The sequence below is a fragment of the Etheostoma spectabile genome, chromosome 7 (genome assembly GCF_008692095.1).
Source record: "Etheostoma spectabile isolate EspeVRDwgs_2016 chromosome 7, UIUC_Espe_1.0, whole genome shotgun sequence".
In the NCBI taxonomy this organism is placed as follows: Eukaryota; Metazoa; Chordata; class Actinopteri; order Perciformes; family Percidae; genus Etheostoma; species Etheostoma spectabile.
In genome coordinates, this window is record NC_045739.1 from 7009724 (window position 1) to 7029528 (window position 19805).

The 19805-nt window shown below is 41.2% G+C and overlaps 1 protein-coding gene across 5 annotated transcripts in view; it reads right to left on the reverse strand.

The window, feature by feature from the left end:
* The window catches only part of samd10b (sterile alpha motif domain containing 10b), a 64008-nt gene extending 46981 nt beyond the window's left edge, over positions 1 to 17027 (reverse strand). For 4 of the 5 annotated variants that reach the window (XR_004332847.1, XM_032521824.1, XM_032521821.1 and 1 more), the window contains exon 1: positions 5475 to 5672. Coding sequence is in view for 4 of the 5 variants with exons in the window: in XM_032521824.1 (XP_032377715.1) it covers positions 5475 to 5535 (61 nt within the window). In the remaining variant the exon portion in view is untranslated. Of the gene's footprint in view, positions 1 to 5474; positions 5673 to 16682 lie in introns of those variants that run through there. The other variant, XM_032521823.1, reaches the window with a different exon arrangement.
* Between the last annotated feature and the right edge of the window lie 2778 nt (positions 17028 to 19805).

Sequence of the window (19805 nt, forward strand, 5' to 3'; positions counted from 1 at the left end):
TCTCTCTCTCTCTCTCTCTCTCTCTCTCTCATTGTGATTGTCAGATCTTTGGGGTCGTCGGGACAAACCGAGCCCAGCCCTGATGTAATTACTGCCAGTCAGACTGAGGGGGAGGAGACAGGAGGAAGGAACTTGGGAAGCTAAGCGCCTTGCAACCCTAAAGACCTGCCAATCTCACAGAACGAGACACGAGAAAGTGCAAAAGCAAGAGCAAGCCAGACAAGAAGAAAGAAAGGGAGAGCAGCGCTGCAACTTAGCACTCAATCCATGCAAAGTGTCAGTAAACTGATCAAACTGCAGCAAGGTAAAGGAGCTCAGAGAGGAGGCAAGGAGATGCGTTCAAATACCACGGAATAACTTTGTTTTAGAAGCCGTAAAAGACAGAGCTTTACAAGTATGAGACAGAGACCACCCTACACCTTATAGACATCACTTTGTTGATGAGGAAATGGCAGCATCAGGACTGCAGATCCACTGAAATCTCAATCTCTGACACATTGCCAATCCTTGCCAACTCAAGCAGTCATAAAAAGAAGACAGAGAGCTCATTCTGCAAGCTTCAATGGACTCGGTCAACTTAACCTCCTGGCACAGGATACGGCTGAGAATTTAGAATCACCCAAATGGGATAAAATATCTATAACTTCCAAATCACGTCTCTTTTAAAATGACATTGCAATGTATTGTTCTGCCAGTTGCTTACAGTCATTCGAAATGAGGCTGAATGAGAGGATTGTGATGAAGCACTATTTGCACTTGGGAGTGATAACCATCATCACCATTTAGCAGGAGAGGTTATCTGTCACCTTTCTTCATCTGACTCAACATGCTTTTGATCAACCTGAACCGCCAAATCCCCTCTGTGCTATTTGTCACTAACTGCTGTTGTATTATCTCTCGCTGCCCTTGACTGTGACTTTTATCACCTCTGGTCACGGGAGGGGAGAGAAGATGAAGGATGATGAAAGGTGGACAGAGGGAGGCAGAGGGAAAAGCAAAGGGAAAAAAAGCATGATGTCTTCTGAGTCAGTAATATAAATAACTAAACAAGAAGATATGATGCAGTGTGATTTTAAAAGCTCAGCACTCTTTAACTTTGGCCTCACATACAGATGAAAAAGCTGGAGGGAGAGAGAGAGAGTGCTGCTGGTAGTAGAGGTGCCAAAACCAAGGACCACGCAGGTGTTTATGTGTGTGTCAGTGTGTGTGCAGATGGTGGGTAGGTCAACACGACTCAGCCCAGTGAAGTGTAACCTCATATCACCTCCTCTTGACTGAGCAGCATATCTGCCATGCAGAGTGGCTGCTAAATCTCAGAGGTATTCTCTTTAGAAAAGGTAATTAAGAAGATAGGTACGGCACCCCGGGATGTCGTTCCAAGTCATATCCCACAGTAGATTAACATGGCATCGCTGGACATTACTCATTTGACTCCAAAAGCGAGCTTCTAAATTGGTCCGTATGGACTTATTTTTAGCTGTGTGGGCTTTTTGTAGAAGTTTGATTTTTGCATAACCTGAACTTTTGTATCCCCTTTCATGGAGGGTGAGGAAAATTGTCTGGCTAATCCACTTTATTCCAGCCATCACAGAGAGGATGCCACCATTGTGTGTTTCAGCAACATGTTTTTGGCATCAACTCCCTCCCTACCTAGCACCCCTTATTCAACTCAAAGATAAAATGTCTATTTGCAGTCCAGGTTTTAAATAAGAAAGAGGAGAGAAAAAAATCCCAGTTTTCCTCATTCCTATGTAATCTGTATAGGGCTAAAACTTCCTCATGCAGTGATTTCATGCCTGTGAAACCCATTAAACCTGAAGTCCTAAATATAGCATTGAACACACCGAGGCTGCCAACTGCCACTATGTCTAGTACATCTACCAATGAAAAGATTTGTTGGTCCTATAGTATGTTGGGGGTAAAGTGAGAGGCCATTTACAACTCTTCCACTCCACCAGACCCAGTCCTAACCCCAGGAATGAGCCATGAAATGACTCCATTTTAAAAGAGCGAGGAAGAAGAATTCTTGTTGCAGCTTTAAACATACATATAAATCCCAAGACCCCAGAGGCTTTTCCCATTATGCATTGCAGTCTATTACCCACTCTGACATGAGAAACTGTTGCACAGGCTGGGGCTGAGTTTTACCTCTCACAAACCATCAGTGTTGCGGGAACATGCACATAGGGAAATGACAACAAACATCGGACATCCACGACGCAGGCTGATTGAAGATAATAACAACTCTCATCAGGACACAAATGAGGGTAACGCCAGTTCAATCTGTGTATGTGTGTGTGATTGTGTGTTTCAGCGAATGCTCTACATACATGAATGTGACTCACAATGCCAGCATGACGATTCACATATCCACACATCTGTATAATCCCTGTCTGCTTTCGTTTAGGCCAGTGGATTGGAATAAAGCTGCAGAGAATCTGTACATAAAGCCATGTGGACAGAGGCTGAATTCTGGATTTAAACTGTGGAGCAATCATGGCTCACAATTCAGAGTGTAGCCCAGAACACAGGTGGAGCTAGTCGCTGTAGAAGTCCAGCAGCACCCTGAGAGTACAGAGAACAACAAAAGTTGGTGAAAAATGCCGAGAAATGCCAGAAATGCCAGGACAACCTTGGCTTCCTCTTTCAGGAACAAAAAAACTGGTGGTTCCAGCGTTGAGGACAGCATGACTTTTATTCTCTAACTTTCCACTCTTGTCCCCACAACACTTCCTCCAAGACAGACAGAACTATTGATTATCCATCACTTTGTCAGAGAACATGCAATTACAGATCACTTTAGATAAAACACACACGCAGACAGGCACACATATAAACCCAGTCCACCAAACTCCTCCCCCCAAGGACACTGGCTGTCATATTCACTCCTGCTCAAGGGAACTCACTGCATGTTTTGCAAGTGGGGAAGGAAGAATGACACAGAAGAGGAGATGAGTACAGGGGTATGACATGGTCGTGCCGTCTTAAGAGAATGAAGGATTTGAAGCCCGGGGTAAACGTATGAACAGAAATACGGGAAAATGGGCAAGATGACATGTCACAGAGAAGCAAATGGACAAAAAATGAAGCTTCAGAGCAGAACATTAATATTAATTGTATCAGGAAATGAAAGAGGACAAGAAGGGGAATGACGAGCAGATGAGATCATGTGATTGTCTGTTGTTTTCTCCCCTTCTCAGCCCTCATCTGATTAGAGGGAGGACAGATTAGATCTAACTGACAATCGATAATTCAGAGCGAATGTCACAAGAGGAGGGAGGATGAGGTCGAGTAATAGGATGTGAGGTGAGATCAGGCCTGATCAAACCGGGGGACTGACAAGACCGCTCGTGTCCCGGTTATCTGGTGTTCTTGTTCGTGGAGTAGCTCAGTAATCCTGGTTTTGAGAATGTGCTGGCCAAAACACAAAACAAAACCAGAATATTTAAAGCACCTTGTCCACCTGGAAATTGAAATTAAAGATCTTCGGTATAATAGAAATTGGATATTAATTTCCTTAACAGATAGAGACGCTATATGTGGTGAAAGCACCAAAATTCAGGCCGCTGGAAGCCAAACTGTTCATGCTGAGCTGTTAAGGTAACTCACTAGGAAGCAGTGGCCAAATAATCAAAGATACCTGAACTCAGTTGATCAGAGACATTGATGATTATACAGTATATAAAGGGATACTAATAACTAATAATTTGTTGTGTCCCATTTCAATTTCCCCTGAACAAGATCAAATCTAGTACAAGTAATGTCAATGATGTTTCTATTAACAAGACCTTTCAGCATAAAACCATAAAACCCCCTTCAAATCATAAAGCAGCTATTAAGTAATATTTCTCTCCACAAGTAGTGAAACCAAAACCCAAATTTGGGATTTACCACTTACTGCGTGTTGTAATGTAAATGTGCGGTATTTTATAGCGCTTTTCTAGTCTTAACGACTACTCAAAGCGTTTTGACATCATACAGGAAACATTCACCATTCACACACATTCATACACTGTGGCCGAGGCTGCCCTACAAGGTGCCACCTGCTCATCAGATAAACACTCACACTCCAATACACAGCATGGGGGGGACAACTTGGGGTTCAGTGTCTTGCCTAAGGACACTTCCACATGGGACTGCACCTTCCAGTTGGCAAGCAACCACTCTACCACTGAGCCACAGCCGCCCCAGTAATCCAGCTACATTGACCCTGACACTGTCCGCATACAGTAGAGCGATGCGAGCTCCAGTTAGTTGCATTTGCATAATTAATCCATAGTATAATCATCATAGTGGATCTAGTAAAAAAAGAAAAAGCCTGAAGTGCCTTTTCAAGGGCACTCACTATCGGTGTGTATTTACATGATGTTGTTTATGAGATATGGATTTATTATTTGACAAGCTGGCCTAACTGGCAAGGTAATCAGATGAGCAATGTTGTTCACATGAAGAGACTACACTGTTATCATTCACGGCTCATAAAAAAACCCTTTGACAAATCCATCCATATTAGCCTGGTTAGGACTTCAAAAGGGATCGCTGCATCAGCTGGGACAGAGGACACAAAATGGGGAAAATTACATTAAAAGGCCAAGCAAGCAGAGCACAACGTAATGCATATTTAAACAGTTCACATTCACATGGCGGTTGTATCCAAAAGCAAGCATTATAAAGGTTAAGCTAAATTGTATTCCATCTAATTGGTTGAATAATTTAGTATTGTCAAAGGTCAAGTGCAAAACGCAACTGGTCAAACACACTTTGACTTGTAGATTCACAAGATCTCAGATGTTTTAATGCAGCCAATGTAAGAGAAAGACCAGCATTTTGTTCTTCTCTATATCTTGAATTACAGTCATTTCATCTGTAATATAGGAATTACACATTATTCCTCAGCTTTCAAATCTCAATACAAGCTGTGATCTAAACTGTCTTCACAGTTTCTCTGTCAAGAAGATCGTCCTCCTCTTTATTCCACTCGAAAGAATCCAAAATAATGGGGAGTATGAAATGAACACAAGCATGCAACTTCTTAGCTTATACAAGATTGGCTTTAAAAGCGTTTATTGTTTGTTTACAGCTGTTCCCGTTCTGCCTGAGTGGATTAATGGATGTTTGGTACAAAATGTTTAAAATAATTCCTCCATTTCAATCTTAACATGGTACTCTGGTCTCAATAAAAGGCACATGCTGAATTGACAGCAGGAAATAAGTGATTCACCAAGTTATTAGAAAAACATTGTTGGCATGCATTTCAACATCAAAAATATAATCTTTCGATTTCAAGTGCAATTTAAGCTGATCATTCGGAACCAAGAGCTATAAGGCAGATGGCCCACTAATGAACGCTAAAGTGATTCAAGCAATCAGATAAACAGGTTTTGCCATTATCTCTTTTTTTTACTAAACTGGCATTAGAGAAGCAATTTACCCAAGCAAAACGTAGCATGCTAGTTCCTTGAGTTCACAAATACCTTCAGAGATTGCCTGCATGGCAGTCCGGCAGGGATCCACCACATTCTGTCTGCTGAGCATAGAGAAATCAGCTCCTTATACTCCATGTGCAGGGGTTAAGCTTACCGGAGTAAACCGAGCAGAGTCTCGAGCTTGAATGGACTACAGTTCATTTTGATTGTGACATGTTGTCTGTAAATCGATATGGTGCACTCACGCTGGGGCATGGTGAGAGACTGGGATGTGGAGGGGATCAGCACTCAATACTTTATTGAATGTCCTTAAGCTGACTATCACACAAGTACCCTACTTTGTATGTCACTGCTCACAGAACTCTGTGACATACTGTATATTAGAAAGGAAATGTCTGAGCAATATAGCAAAGGAAAAATAACAACCAGTCAATAGCACAAAATTTACATGTACACACACACACACACACACACACACACACTTTTCCCAAACAAACACAAAGGTTATTGAGCACTGAGGGGTTTGCAAACAATGAAGTGAATAAATGACCGTTAGTGAGAGTTAGTTGATAATCTGCTCTACACCATTACTGTGTCCACACAAAGCAAAGAGGATGACGGGATGAAAGATAATAAAAAAGGAATGAAAAAGAGAGGAAAATAGGCTTATGGAATGGACGGGGGCTGATGGAGAAAAAAGATTAAGTTAATGCTCCACAGAAGCTGAGAGGTAAACAGAGAAAAGAGAAAAGAGCGCAGGGAGATAGAAGGGAAATGTGCCAATGAATTAGAAACTAAGATAGACGGGGAGAGAATGAAAACAGTAGACAGGGAGATGGTTCGTAGATCCAAAGGCAGCATGAATGATTAGAAAAAGTAACTCGGCAGCGGTGGGGGTTGTGGAAGTAGTGTGGTAGTGGTGGTGGTACTTCTTCTTTCAGCCAACGGAAAGCTTTGAAGTTTCTGAAAGTTTGTTGTGCTCCCATGTGATGTGATCCAGGAGGCTGCCTCTAATCTTTCCCGGAGGGGAGGGATAGGGGAAACAGAAGGAAAGACGAAAGGTAGGGTAAAAGATGCAAAGGTTGTGCCAGGGGGCCACGCAGAGAGGCTGAGGCAATACTACACTAATACAATACTGAGTGGAGAATTACAGCACTGCCACTGGCGAAAACTATCAAACACAACATAAAATAACATCTGCTCTATTTCTGCCACGCCTTTCAAGTCAACAAGCAACAGAAGATGTAAACACGAAACTTTGCCAGCTCTATACCTCCTTTTAAAGTGTGCGGTTTGGATTATGAAAAAAATGCAACAAAACCAAGATTTTCAAAGCGGCTGTAGCAGCAGCAGGTGTCTTCAGTGGGATAGCGAATAGTATGTGTGTGCACAATACAGTCAGCCGTGTTTAGTACGGGCTCTTCAGACGCTGCCTTGTTATCAGTCTAACAGCAAGACAAATTAGCTTACACCTGGGGGCACATGCCTATTCTCCCTGTCTCTGCATCCACTTCTGCAGTCCCACCTGTCTCTGTGGGTCTCTGCAGCATGCTGTGCTGATTGTGGGTCTACGTCTCTCAGATTAATTGCCATGTTATCAGCTCTACTCCTGCACTGCCACTTCGCCCAGGCCTTTCAGTCAGATGGACATGCCAATTACCCCTCCTCCACACACACACACACACACACACACACACACATACACACCCTTGTTCTTCACTGACACAGTTTCCCTTAGCTGCGCTGTCAGGTAACATAGCAGACAGCAGCTGGTACAATGCGGACAGTTTGGGATGAAACAGGAAAGAGAATCAAAGCACTTTGTGTAGCCCTTATGCACACATGCGGACAAATACACACAGCAATACACATCAAGTCCCAGCAGGAGCTTCTCCAGGCCGAAAGATCCCAAGAGGACCTTTCTCCTTCCCCTTTCCCCCTAATCCTTTACTCTAAACAAACTAACAATGTCTTCCATTCATCTCTCCTCTTTTTCTCACCCACTCTCCATTTATTTCCTAATGGTTTTCTTAGCTTTTGCCAAAAAGCAAATTGATGTATTTTTCCCAAATGTTAAAATGTTCCTTTAATAGTGAACTACTACTGTTCTAGCGAAACAATTTGTTTCTTTAACTTCCTTGTGAGTCCCTGCTCAACGTAGAATAAATCTTGCTAATTGAATACACAGTATTTGGCGTTTTCTTTTGTGCAAAACCACAGAAATTTAAATGTGGGGTTGTGAGAAATCGTTCTATTTTTCACCATCTCGCATACACTTAATGCTTTTAAAACTGTCAAACATAAATCACTAATGAAAGCCGCTAGTTGTTGTCCTTTTTTCAGATTGACTTAAAATCAGAAACTTATAGATAACATTTTTATCGTATTTAATATAGAACCAGCATTCAATGTAATGCCAATTTTACCAAACAATCTGACTTATTAGTGTGAATAAACTGGCTATCATCCATAGCTACAACAGTACATTTCTTTTAAAATCACCACAGTAATAGTCAATGTAATTAGGTGATTTATAAACTACTGTCTTTACCCATTTGTTGTGGTACATACATCACTGTGCACTATTGATGCCAGGTTTTCAAACACTATTGATAATTTCCTGAATGTGGACTTTTAATGACGCCAGATGTTTTATAGGCAGCAGAGTGAAGTGAAGACTGCTTAGGGCTCCTCTTAGACACCCACCAATTAATCAACCTCTGTGTGTGTGCCTGTCAATGCGTGTGTGCACTTGCTTTTTAATGCTGACACTGACACTTTTCATGGTGTGTGTCACAGTGATTTCAGTGATTCTTTTCCAACATAGCAGTGCCAAACCAGCTCTCATTCCTACTCTCTCTTCCACTCCGCTGAACCATCTCCTTGTTATCACCCAACTACTCAGATGTCACAGACAATTGCACACACATACACACACATGCACACACACATACACACACACATACACACACACACACACACACACACACACAAACTTAAACACACTCCAATTATCCCTCAGACACATCATGTTATTAACAATGGTGCATTAATAGCACATGTGTGAGCAACCCAGTTTAGTCCTTTTTTCTCTTTCTATGTAACACACAGACACACACACACACACACACACACACACGCACACTTGTCTGTGCCATTAAATCATATTAATGCACTGCCTGATTGTGGGGCCATTTTCACTTTAGACAAGAGAGAAGAGCTTTACTATCCAACCTAAATTATTTCACGTTCAGCCCGTGCACCTCGTCTGACCCGATATCCTTCAGTACAGTAACTACACTTTCCCTTTCTCTTTCCCTTTCTCTCGTTTCTCTGGTGATCTTTTCTGAAAAGCTTTAATTCCATTTTTTGACGGCATGCTTGCAAATTTTATACTCGACTCGTGTCAGTTTTTATTCCCAGTGGAAAATCTTTCTCTGTACCACAGTTGGTGGCCTAAAGTGTAAATATGTGCGCGTGTACACTTGAGTGCATAACTGTATGAATGCAGCTTGAGTTATGTGTGTAGAAGTATGTGTGTCAGCCTGTGTTTTTTTCCTCTGCCAAGACCCAACGCCTGCAGAGCACCAGCGAACTGATATGTAGGTCGAGACCGAAACGCTGGCATGACAGCTTAGAGCCCGCCCCCACTAACTCTGACTGACAGCCCTGTAACCTCGGCTGCCTCCTGCGACAATGGTGTGGTCCTGCTCCCACTTTAGCGTCTGTCATTCCAAGCTTAATACAACAACTATTTCTGAGGCAAAGTTTTAAAAAAAAAAACTGGAGGAAAAGACCAAACCAGATGAAGTGGAATGAGAAGAAATAACTGCTATAAGGGCGATATATTGGAATGCAAACTGATGGCTTTTTATTCCTTAAAGCGACTGTCAAGATCTGCAAAAGTCTTACATTGCCCTGGGTGTTTGTACCAAGTCAAAATGGCTGTGCATGTATTGCTACAGAATTTCTCTCTTTCAGTCCTACAGCCTTTGTGACCAATGCAGCACTTAGGCAATCACATCCCACTGCCTCAATCCCCCACTTTTATGGGACAAATCCCTCCTAATCGTGGGATAAGATACAACAGCCACATGTCTCAGTGGATTTCAACAAAACCAGGCCAAAAGGGCGCTCTAAAGAGCAATATTGTACACAAAGACTGCACAGCCAGTTTTCCCACCACAAGAAGCAAGAGACCAAAGTAAAAGATTAAAACAACCACAACTCCAAAAAAAAACAATGCCATCAAGAAAGAAGAATTACAGCTTAAGCTAGAGATCTGGGATATAAAAAAAACAGTTTTAGGTATATAGTATTATTTCTTTTTGTAAAATCTGATTTATAAATGTTGTATGACAGACTGGCATTGTGGTCTCAATTGCTTCTGAGAATGAATCATTTAATAGTCAGTCAAGAGGGGTTACATGAGGTAGTGGGTGACATTTAGGCTAAAAGGGATCTCTTCTGTTCAGCCTCTAGGACATTTTCTGGGCTGACATTAAGCAAATCAGAGTCAGTTCTAATTTGTGGTTGAAAGGTAGAAAATCTGATTATATGTACATGCAATCAGAATCCTGAAAGTCACATTGCAGTAAACTACTTAACAATCCATGTAGCTTGAGCATGTTATAAATCTCTGCAATATACAGTTTATTTGACATGACGTGAGACATTTCTTTGAAGTGCCACATGTCTTTTATTTATCTCATGTGAGCTTAGTGATTTGGGGAGGATTAAACTGAAACATTTGTTTAGTGAAAATCTCATGTTGCCAATGAGCATGCAATGGATTGTGGGATTGACATGATTGGAGTGGGTCTTTTTTTAAAATGTAACTCCAGAGAGATACCATAGGGGGATGGCAAAAGAGAGAAAGATGAGAGAGATGAGTGCTATAAGAGGATGAGTTGAGAGGAAACATGGACAACAGGCAACAAATTCAGTAAAAGTGTGAGAAAAAAACCTATAATGTATAAAGAATGCTAGTTCCAGAAGTTAAAGAGAGTCGAGAGAGTTGAGCCGAATGTATATGTAAACAAATCTTTCTCTCCACCTCAGCTGTGGAACTGACACGCTGCCTATTGACATGGTAAATTGAGGGTCCATGCGAGCAGCACTGTGACAGCCAGAGGAGGCCTTAGACCCTGTCAGAGCTGTGTATATTCACATGGCACTACAACACACATCACAGGACACAGCAAGAGAGAAGACAGAGAAACAGCGGAATATGCATGAAGAAATATGCAACAGACGGTGAACCGTATGGATGTAGGACAATTAAAAAAAAAAAAAAGGAAATATAGGCTGGAGCAGCAAGAGGAGGAGCAGAGAGAAAGGGAACAGGTAAAAGGCTGATATGAGGAGAAGACAGAAAGCAAAATTGATTTCTATTTTTGGAAGAGGTATGACTGATAGGTAGATTGAGTCTAAAAAATGTTCACTTTCAAAGTCACACACACACATACTTTTTGTGCATGCATATAAAGTATCTCACGTTCAGATCGAAAACTGCAACAGATCCTGCCACAAGATTGCAAGCAGCAATGTAATTGCTTTTGCGGCGGATTAATGTGACCCGTGCTTCTGAGTGTCGGCCTTGTTATGGTGTAGGTGGGGCCATTAGCCATTTGGCTTAATGGGCAATCTGCACCACAGGCTCCACTGACCCCCGGCACTTGGTAGGAGGAGCAGGCCAACCTATTAACAAAGAGTGAAAAGCTCCAAGCTTACCCTATCACACAAGGCCACACTTAATTAGACTGTTTGTTTAGCTGACTCTAATGGGACGGATAGCGAGTGGGGGGAAAGGTTGACTGCTCTCCTTGAAACTGCGGGCTGAAAGACATCTGGCCAAGTATGAGACAGTCGACACATGGATATGTTGAAACGTGGACTCATAAACATTTGATGTTATCTAATTTTCTCAGGACAGATGGTAATGGTGGAGAGCACTGGACAATATTCATAAATGGTAAATTGAGTCATTACAATTTCAGTAACCTACTTGTAGCTTAAAATAAAAGTACACAAATGCTTTGAAAATTGACAAATTGTTTGACAAATGTGTGAAAGGCCAAATAAACTTTAATTAAATGAATTAAACATGTACTGGAAGTGAAAATACAGCGAAAAGGTGATGAGAAAGAGACAGTGATTGAGTTCATGTGTATTTAGTCAGTAAGTTACAACAGTGTGGCACATGAGGGATACAACCCCTGCAAAATTATACCGAATTAGTGCAATCCTTCAGAAAAATTACATTTCTCTTTATCATCTATCCCTATACCCTTTCAGCCCCTCTCTCACGATCCCTCTCCCTGTGCAGAAGGCTAATTAAAGGAGAAATTGGATATGGGCCTGTGCACACTCTAATTCAAGGAGAGAAAGGAAAGAAGGAGGGGGGAGGTGAGGGAGAAGTCAGACCCGGGACAAGAGCACTGGATCAGAACGATGAAGCCTTGTCATTTCTGTGAGTGTTAAAGGGATGGCAAGGTTAGCGATGAGGCCACACTAGATAAAGCAGTTTGCATGTAATGCCTCAGAACAGAATCCAAAAATCCACCACACTCTGCCCCTCTTGTTAATTCACTGCTGATGTATGGCGAAGTAGACTCTCCCCTTTTACACCTTCATCAATCTCTGAGAGGCCTGTAGGACCAGAACGTAAATGTTAATGTACTGAATCCTCCATCCCACCCCTGCACACTGGGTCAGAGGTCAAAACGGTTGGCCAAAGGACTGTGAGAACCACTTCACAAATTCAGTGGATCAATAACTCATTGGAAAATGTTCTCCGTCAACACCAACTCTCTAAATAATGTCTGAGTTTGAAAAGAATTGATGATGAGTCTTAAGTGTCCACGGGTTCCTTTCAGGATATTTCCTGTTTATTGCAACTTCTGTCTTATTTCCATTGTTTTGGCCAAAGTAATAACAGTGTACTCACCAATTAAATTGACGAGTTACTACATCAATATCACTTCCAAGAAGGGTCAGGAAAGGTGAAACATTGTTGTGGGGGCAAACAATTTTCCCATGCAATGAGTGATTGGACACTTTTGTTTTACATACGAATAAATAAAGTGGTTAAGATAACCTGGCTAAACTGTTGGCTTGTTTCCATTCTGACTGATCATATGGAAACTTGTGGTTCCTATGGCAATGTTAAATATGTTCCCAGATCTTAGCAAATACTGTGTTCATGCTATCATAACCAGAGAAAATGATGAACAAAACTGTATAACCCCCCAGGTTGTAATAAAAATCCCAAATTATCTTTTAAGATGTCACTCAACCGAGGGAACAATTTATGAGCACTTTTCCAGTCAATCTTCGTTGTTGAGAAATTTAGAGAATTTCAGACACTGAACCAGTTTATACAAACACATCCCTCTCTGTCTCCTCTCACCCTCTGTCCCCTTTGTCTTTATGGCCCTCTCTGAGACTCTAAATACCACAGGCTCAGGCCAGGTGCAGTTGCAGGGCTTTGGTGGATCAGAGAGTTGATGATGGATGACAGGTGTGTGCGTGTGTGTGTGTGTGTGTGTGTGTGTGTGTGTGTGTGTGTGTGTGTGTGTGTGTGTGTGTGTGTGTGTGTGTGTGTTTTGTGTTCCCCACACATTATATGGACACACTCCCTGCTGTGGGGAAAAAGGGGATAATGATGGACAGGGGAAAGAGGTTATGCTCACTCACATGCACACATAAAATCAACACTGTGCCACTGTAACTGAGAGGGTTAACACACTATTACCATATAACTTTACTACAGAGGCCAGAAACACATTTGGCTCCAACACCAATTGCGCCAAATGGATTTTGTCCCCAACGGGCAACGTAACGCATGCCAGGAAAACAACAAAGGGTGTATTTGTCTGTGTAAAGCTAACAATCCACAACCCCACCTCCCCCTTCGTCCCACCCACTGAGGTGCTGGCTTCCCTTTTGCTTCATCTACATGTTTACACACACACACACACACACACACAAACATAAACACACCCTAAACCAAAACACATGCAAGAACCCACATGCATACATACAGATTGGAATCATTGGGCATAGCAGGAGCGCCCCACTGGAAAAGGCTGTTTGTTCCCCAGTTGAATGAGCAAACGACTTTATGACCCCATCTGAAGAAAGAGTGGGTTTGTGTTCTGTTGGGGTTTTAAGGAAAGGGTTAACAACAGTCTAGACAGTTGACAGCTCCTTGGATGGCACAACCATGAAAAAGATCGACACTCTAGATGTAATTATTTCTACATGAGAAAAGATTATTGACAGCTGTGCATGTTTTCAACCATTTTGTGATGAAAGTGGGGTTTCTGAGAAGACTACAAACAAATGAAATGCGTTTCTCAGAAAAGCATCAATGTCTTTCATTTATGTCATTTTACTAGCCTTTTAAGAAAAGTAAATCCTATTAAATCCTCTTTGTTTGGGAGACATACTGTTTGTCTTTCATTTCTTCACCACCCATCTTTTAGCCACCTTCCTACTCACATGTCCATCATGTAGACATTGAAAAAACAACATTGATCCTCCTGCAGCAGACTGTCTACCAACATGTTTAGCGAGGCATGGGGGTTGAGAGAAATTAACAGTTTTTGGGGGATTCAGATCCAGCTGTGTGCTTGTCTCCCTGTGAGCCTGTCAGGTTGATGGTGAGCTTATATAGTGTGTACGGATGGATGGAAGCCACCCTGGTATTGTCTCCAACAACCCAGATCTTTGGATAGCTTGCATGCTGAGCTTGGCCGGTCCTGACTCTTGGAGTAGACATACACACAAGCACACACAGACAAACACAATGTGTTGCCTATTTTTTGTTATGCCACTCTCTCTCTCTTCCTCCTCTAAAAAAAATACCTGCTTCTGGATGACGTGCACTGGACAATGCACTGGCCCAGTAGCATCATGTGTACGGCTGCTTATCTCAAATATGACAATACAGCCAGATGTCCTGGGCGATTTAAGCAAATGTCTGATGAATTTCATCCACTCTGAAAAGACAAAACCTGGAGGGGGCATAATTATATAGCCTAACTCGGGCAGCAGGCAGCAAAATTGAAACTGTAAATCTCTCAGCAATTTCCATGTAAAAATATTGTCTATTATACCATTTAAAATATAGATCACCCCTTGGTATTGATAGAGTCACGGGTTTGTAGGTCACCTATGAGCACAACCCCTTACAAATATAAATCAATGCAAACATTAACCATCAACTCAGCTATTATGCTGTACATACACCACCCATATATGCAGTTCTGTATCAAAAGGCATAAACATTTTGAAAAGTTCCAAACATCAGACCAAATCTGTGCTCTAACATGCGAGAGGACAATCCAAGGGGCCCCTGGTTCTGGTTGTTGCCCCGGGTTCTATTTCAAACCCAGTGTATGTCCTAAAAACAGTGCTACACTCTTCAAAGTTTAAGTGGCACAGCACAATGTCAGGGTGCCATCAACACCCATGGCGCTGAGTAAATTAATGATGCTTAAGTAAACTATGGATTAATTATAGATAGCCCAATGTGTCACTTGGCATAAATGCATATCTGACATGTCTGAGTGTCCTACCTGCTGCAATGCTAATGAAGAGCTAACCTGCTTCAGTAGACAGAAGACAGATGGAAAACACACTCGGCATTGGCACTACACTGATGCTCTCACACACGTTACTGCCCTTGAGCAGAAAGAGCCTCTGATCAGGCTTCACTTAAGTTAGTTAGATAAAGGGATCAAACAACAACAACAACAACAAGGATACAAACAATCCAAAAACACTGAAAAGCTCTTTATGCATAGCATATTAAAGGCTATTCAGCTTTGGCTCCGATGCTGGAGAAGTGGGCAAGATATCTCAGGGGCCTAAAAAGAGACATTTGTTTTAAGCTGAGGCTGCATGATTCTGACCTCATTTAGTAAGGACGTTTGATCAATTTAAACATATTCTCTCATAAATGTGATGTTCGTAGCATGGTTAATAATGCTTCCGCTTGCCATTTACTAGAAGTGTGTATTTGTGTAGGCTACTGTGGTTTAGTGTTCTATCACTTTGAAATATGTGTGCAGTCAATTTTAAGGGAATGACGCACCTTGTGTTCTTCCCAGTTTAACTTGTCTGTATAAGCGGTAAGTCATGTTTATTATCATTATTTTAAGAGATTGTTGAGTTATGTGCATTATATTGACGTATATTGTATGTACTTAAAGGAGTTTAAATGTGGACAAATGTGTGCGCCTGTTAGACTGAAACACACACACACACACACACACACACAATTAATCAATTAATCAGTAGACAGAAGATTAATCAGATTAATTAGATTGATAGATTAATATAGATTAATCTATTTTTTCAAAACTTCCAAACATTTGCTGTTTGCAGCTTATTAAATTTGACAATTTGCTGATTTTCTCTGTTTAATAACATAATAAATTGATAATCCTTGTGTTTTGGTCTGTTAGTCAGACAAAACAAGCAATTTGAAAACATCGTATTGAGCTTCAGAAAATATTGATGGGCATTTTTCATTATTTTCTGACGTTCATTTGAACAAAGAAATGGCTTGATTAACTGAGAAAATACTCATCAAAGTTACAATCAAAATGTTTCACACATCAGAAGAACATGTTTCATTTTTGTATAAAAGAGCACATCTGTTTACAGTTTGTCAGTTTGACTCCATCTTAGTCAGGCAAATGAATATAAACCAAAGTATGCTGCCTCATTGTTTTATCCCTGAGCTGTAATTTATCCAGGTGAGGTGAATGCTGGCATACACATATGCACCGGCTAGTTGAAATAGACCATGATAAACACTGAATCTCCAATACAGGCTAGTTCTCTTTCCAACAATAATTTGTAGGCTACTTAACTGCAATGGGTATTAAAACATTCTAAAACTTCTGCATCATTGAAAAGATACTTTGTGACTGCATGGGTGATTCATAAGTTTCAGAGTGGATTATGTTAAATTCAAACTTCACCTGACAGAGTCACACTTTGTTTTGACAGCATCTTATATCCTGTCAGATGATTTATTTTTGGTCAGGATAATAATGGAAATCCAAAAGGGAATTACAATACGTATATTTACTGTGGATTGCATAACGCTTTTTAAAACTAACGATACTACATTTCAGAATAGGTACATGTCCCTATAGAAATATTCTAACTATGAACTGTCTTTTTGAACGATGGGGCATGTTACATGCTTTTAGTGAAAAGAACATTAAGCGCTCTTACCGTCCACAGCCATAGTCGGTCTCAGCGTGTATCTCTCCGTGGTGTCAACAGGACTCTCCCATTCTTCTGCCAGATGGATAAAATGGTCTGAATGTAAAGGATGAAGAGCGCTCCTTGCCCTCTCTAACCTACTATGTGAGCATGGAGACGGCTTGCACTAGTCGTACACAGAAAAAAAGAGAAACCTGGATCATCACGGTCTCCCTCTCTGTCGGTTCACGGCCATTTGTTGTGCGGGACGCCGGGACAAGTCCGATGTGAAGCGGCTCCTTCTGAATCTCCGCCCCCCTCTCCGTACCTGACCGCCAGGAGACAAAAGGTCATCACGCCAGCTGTTAGTGAATACAGACAGGATACTGGCACTCTCTCTCTCTCTCTCTCTCTCTCTCTCTCTCTCTCTCTCTCTCTCTCACGCAGAGGCACTATAGGCTACAATAGGAATATTAAACTGCTACTTCCCCCCCTGAGAATACATTCCAGAAAATGTTGATGTTACTCATGAGTATGATTATTATAATAAAGTTACACAAAGCTGACAAGAACCATAAAGTTGTAGCACCATGCACTTTGCCATATACAACAAGGATTGAAATTTAAAGACAAGAGTGTTGGTGATATTAATGCAACATTTATAGAAATATGTCCAGTGTGTCCAGTGTAAAACGGAGCCACAAAGAAGGCAAATGAGTATAAGAAAATAATTGCGTCTGCTTCGCAAGTCTACACTTTTTTTAGGTGGTGCTTGAAGTGAAAAATTAGCATTTGTCAAACTGGGTGTAATCCTCAAATCACTAATTTAGAATTAAGAAGCACAAGCCTCCTAGTTTTTCCAAAAAAATTCTCACTGAGAGTAAAACACAGAAAGTAGTCGCCTGGGTATTTCTCTACAGTGAAAGCAAAGTAAACTGCACAGTGGGAACCTTGTCATTTTGTTTGTCATGGTTGCAAACTTGCAGACAAGACTACTGCTTATACAACCCAAATCAAAAGTGAGCCCCTGTTTCTGACATATACAACCCTGAACGCATTCATGAACAGTGTGAGTCCGCCGGCATGCTGACGACATGGATCAGCTATGCTATGGAGCGCTTTGTGTTTACTTTCAGCAATTATTGTAGATGATTCCTGTTGATTTTCTTTTTTGAGAGCTGAATACTAACAAAAGTTTCCAATTCCTCTACAATTGGGATGGTGAATAAAACATTTCAAAAATATGAAAATAAGGTTCAGGTTGTCACATACTGGAACTCAGTATTGCACTTTGATTAAGTTGGGGGCCACACAACACATACAAAAAAAGAACAGTTAACATCAAAGCAGCAGATGTTAAGATACCAAGTGTAGTCAAGCTTCAAAATCTGTGGATCTTATAATTAAAATATGTCCTCTCAAGCCTTTCAGCACGTGGCCTAAAACAATGATATTATGTTCAAGTGACAAAGCCTGCTAGCATGTGTAGTAATTATGAGGGGAACAAAGAAAGAAGTTAGGTGATGTTTTTACATACCATGTGATTATCAGATGACGTCAAAGGACCCCTACCTTTGTGAAATAGAAACCCAATGTTTCCCTAAACCTAACCAAGTCATTTTGTGCCTAACCAAACCTTAACCCTAGTGTCACATTGAGCAATTTGCATCCATCTGCGTGACTTAAGTTCAGTAGAAAATAGACCAAATTACACCAAAAACAATCTAGATTGATAAATACCACTTCCGGTAAGAGGAAAATATGTTTTATTTTTTATTTTGGGGTGAACTGTCCCTTTAATGCTGGTTTTAACAGTAGAAAAGTCAGCATGTGTTGTGCAAACACATGATCTTTGCACAAACCCAGAAACAGACACCATAAGGATGCTTGCCGAAAAGTCTAAAAACAGCCCATCTTCAGTAGACACCCACGTCAGCTGCTATTTGCCCATCAAACAGCCGAACTTCACTTCAAAGCTGAGAATGTGGGAGCAAGTTGTGAACACATCTTTGTCAACGTAATCCCACAACATACCCAGATAATTGATTCTGCTGGCATTCAGATGCACACAGACGGCTCAGCGACGGTGAATTTTGCAGAACAGTGAAAGGATAAGTCCCTGATAGATTTCAAGACAGTCCATCAGTCTGTCTTAGAAGATGAGGGCCTTTCGCAGAGTCCAGGCACTGGATCATCAAAAGGGTGATCAATGAATAACAAAGGACTAGCTGGTCCATCAGGGCTTCACCAGAACACATGATGACTGGGAGTGAAAGCACTATACTCACACGCTTTTACAAACACAGACACATACACACTCATTCAGATTAATTAAAAGATTCTAGTGAGAATATGATATGTTATGATATGTTTATGGGCTGTGATTATGGGGTCTGTTACAACTGAACCAGGATAGAAAATGCCTCTGCACTCAATTGGAGACCCACAACCAATCAGAGCAATTTAGTAGGCGAAGTGATCGGCAAATGCCTTGATCGTGGTTCTCTGTTGCTCTTCTAAAATGAATGGACTGTTGATATCTCCTGTAACAGAAGCAATTGTGGGATCTAAATTCAAAAATTAAATTCTAAATTCAAACCAAGTGCTCCTTGGTGACGTGGTTGATTATGTTTCTGTTGGTCATCTGTCCATCATCGTATAAAGCCCGCCCTGACAATTTGATTGGTCCAAACAGCTCTGGTTCGAGAATAGTTGCTCCACAACGGTTCAAGTCCAGACAGAACATCCCGACCTCTGATGTTGTGAGTGGGGCTAAATTTTGACTGGCATCCAGGCTAGCAGATTCATTTTTGATGATTAATGTATCAGACATAAAAAGATGGATGGGTATGAACTTTCTGCTGCTGATAAAACAGCTAATAGTAGCAAGACCAGCCAAAGATGGTCAATTGTTTAAAGCACCTATATTGTGCACATTCAGGTTCATAATTTTATTTTGAGGTTGTACCAGAATAGGTTTAATTTAAAAAAAAAAACACCATATTTTTGTTGTACTGCAGATTGCTGCAGATCCTATTTTCACCCTGTGTGTTTAGGTCTCTGTTTAGCAACAAAGTAAGAAATCTCACTTCTTTACCATCTTTGTTGGGAGTCGCACATGCGTAGTAGCTAGGTAAGATCACATCAGCTAGA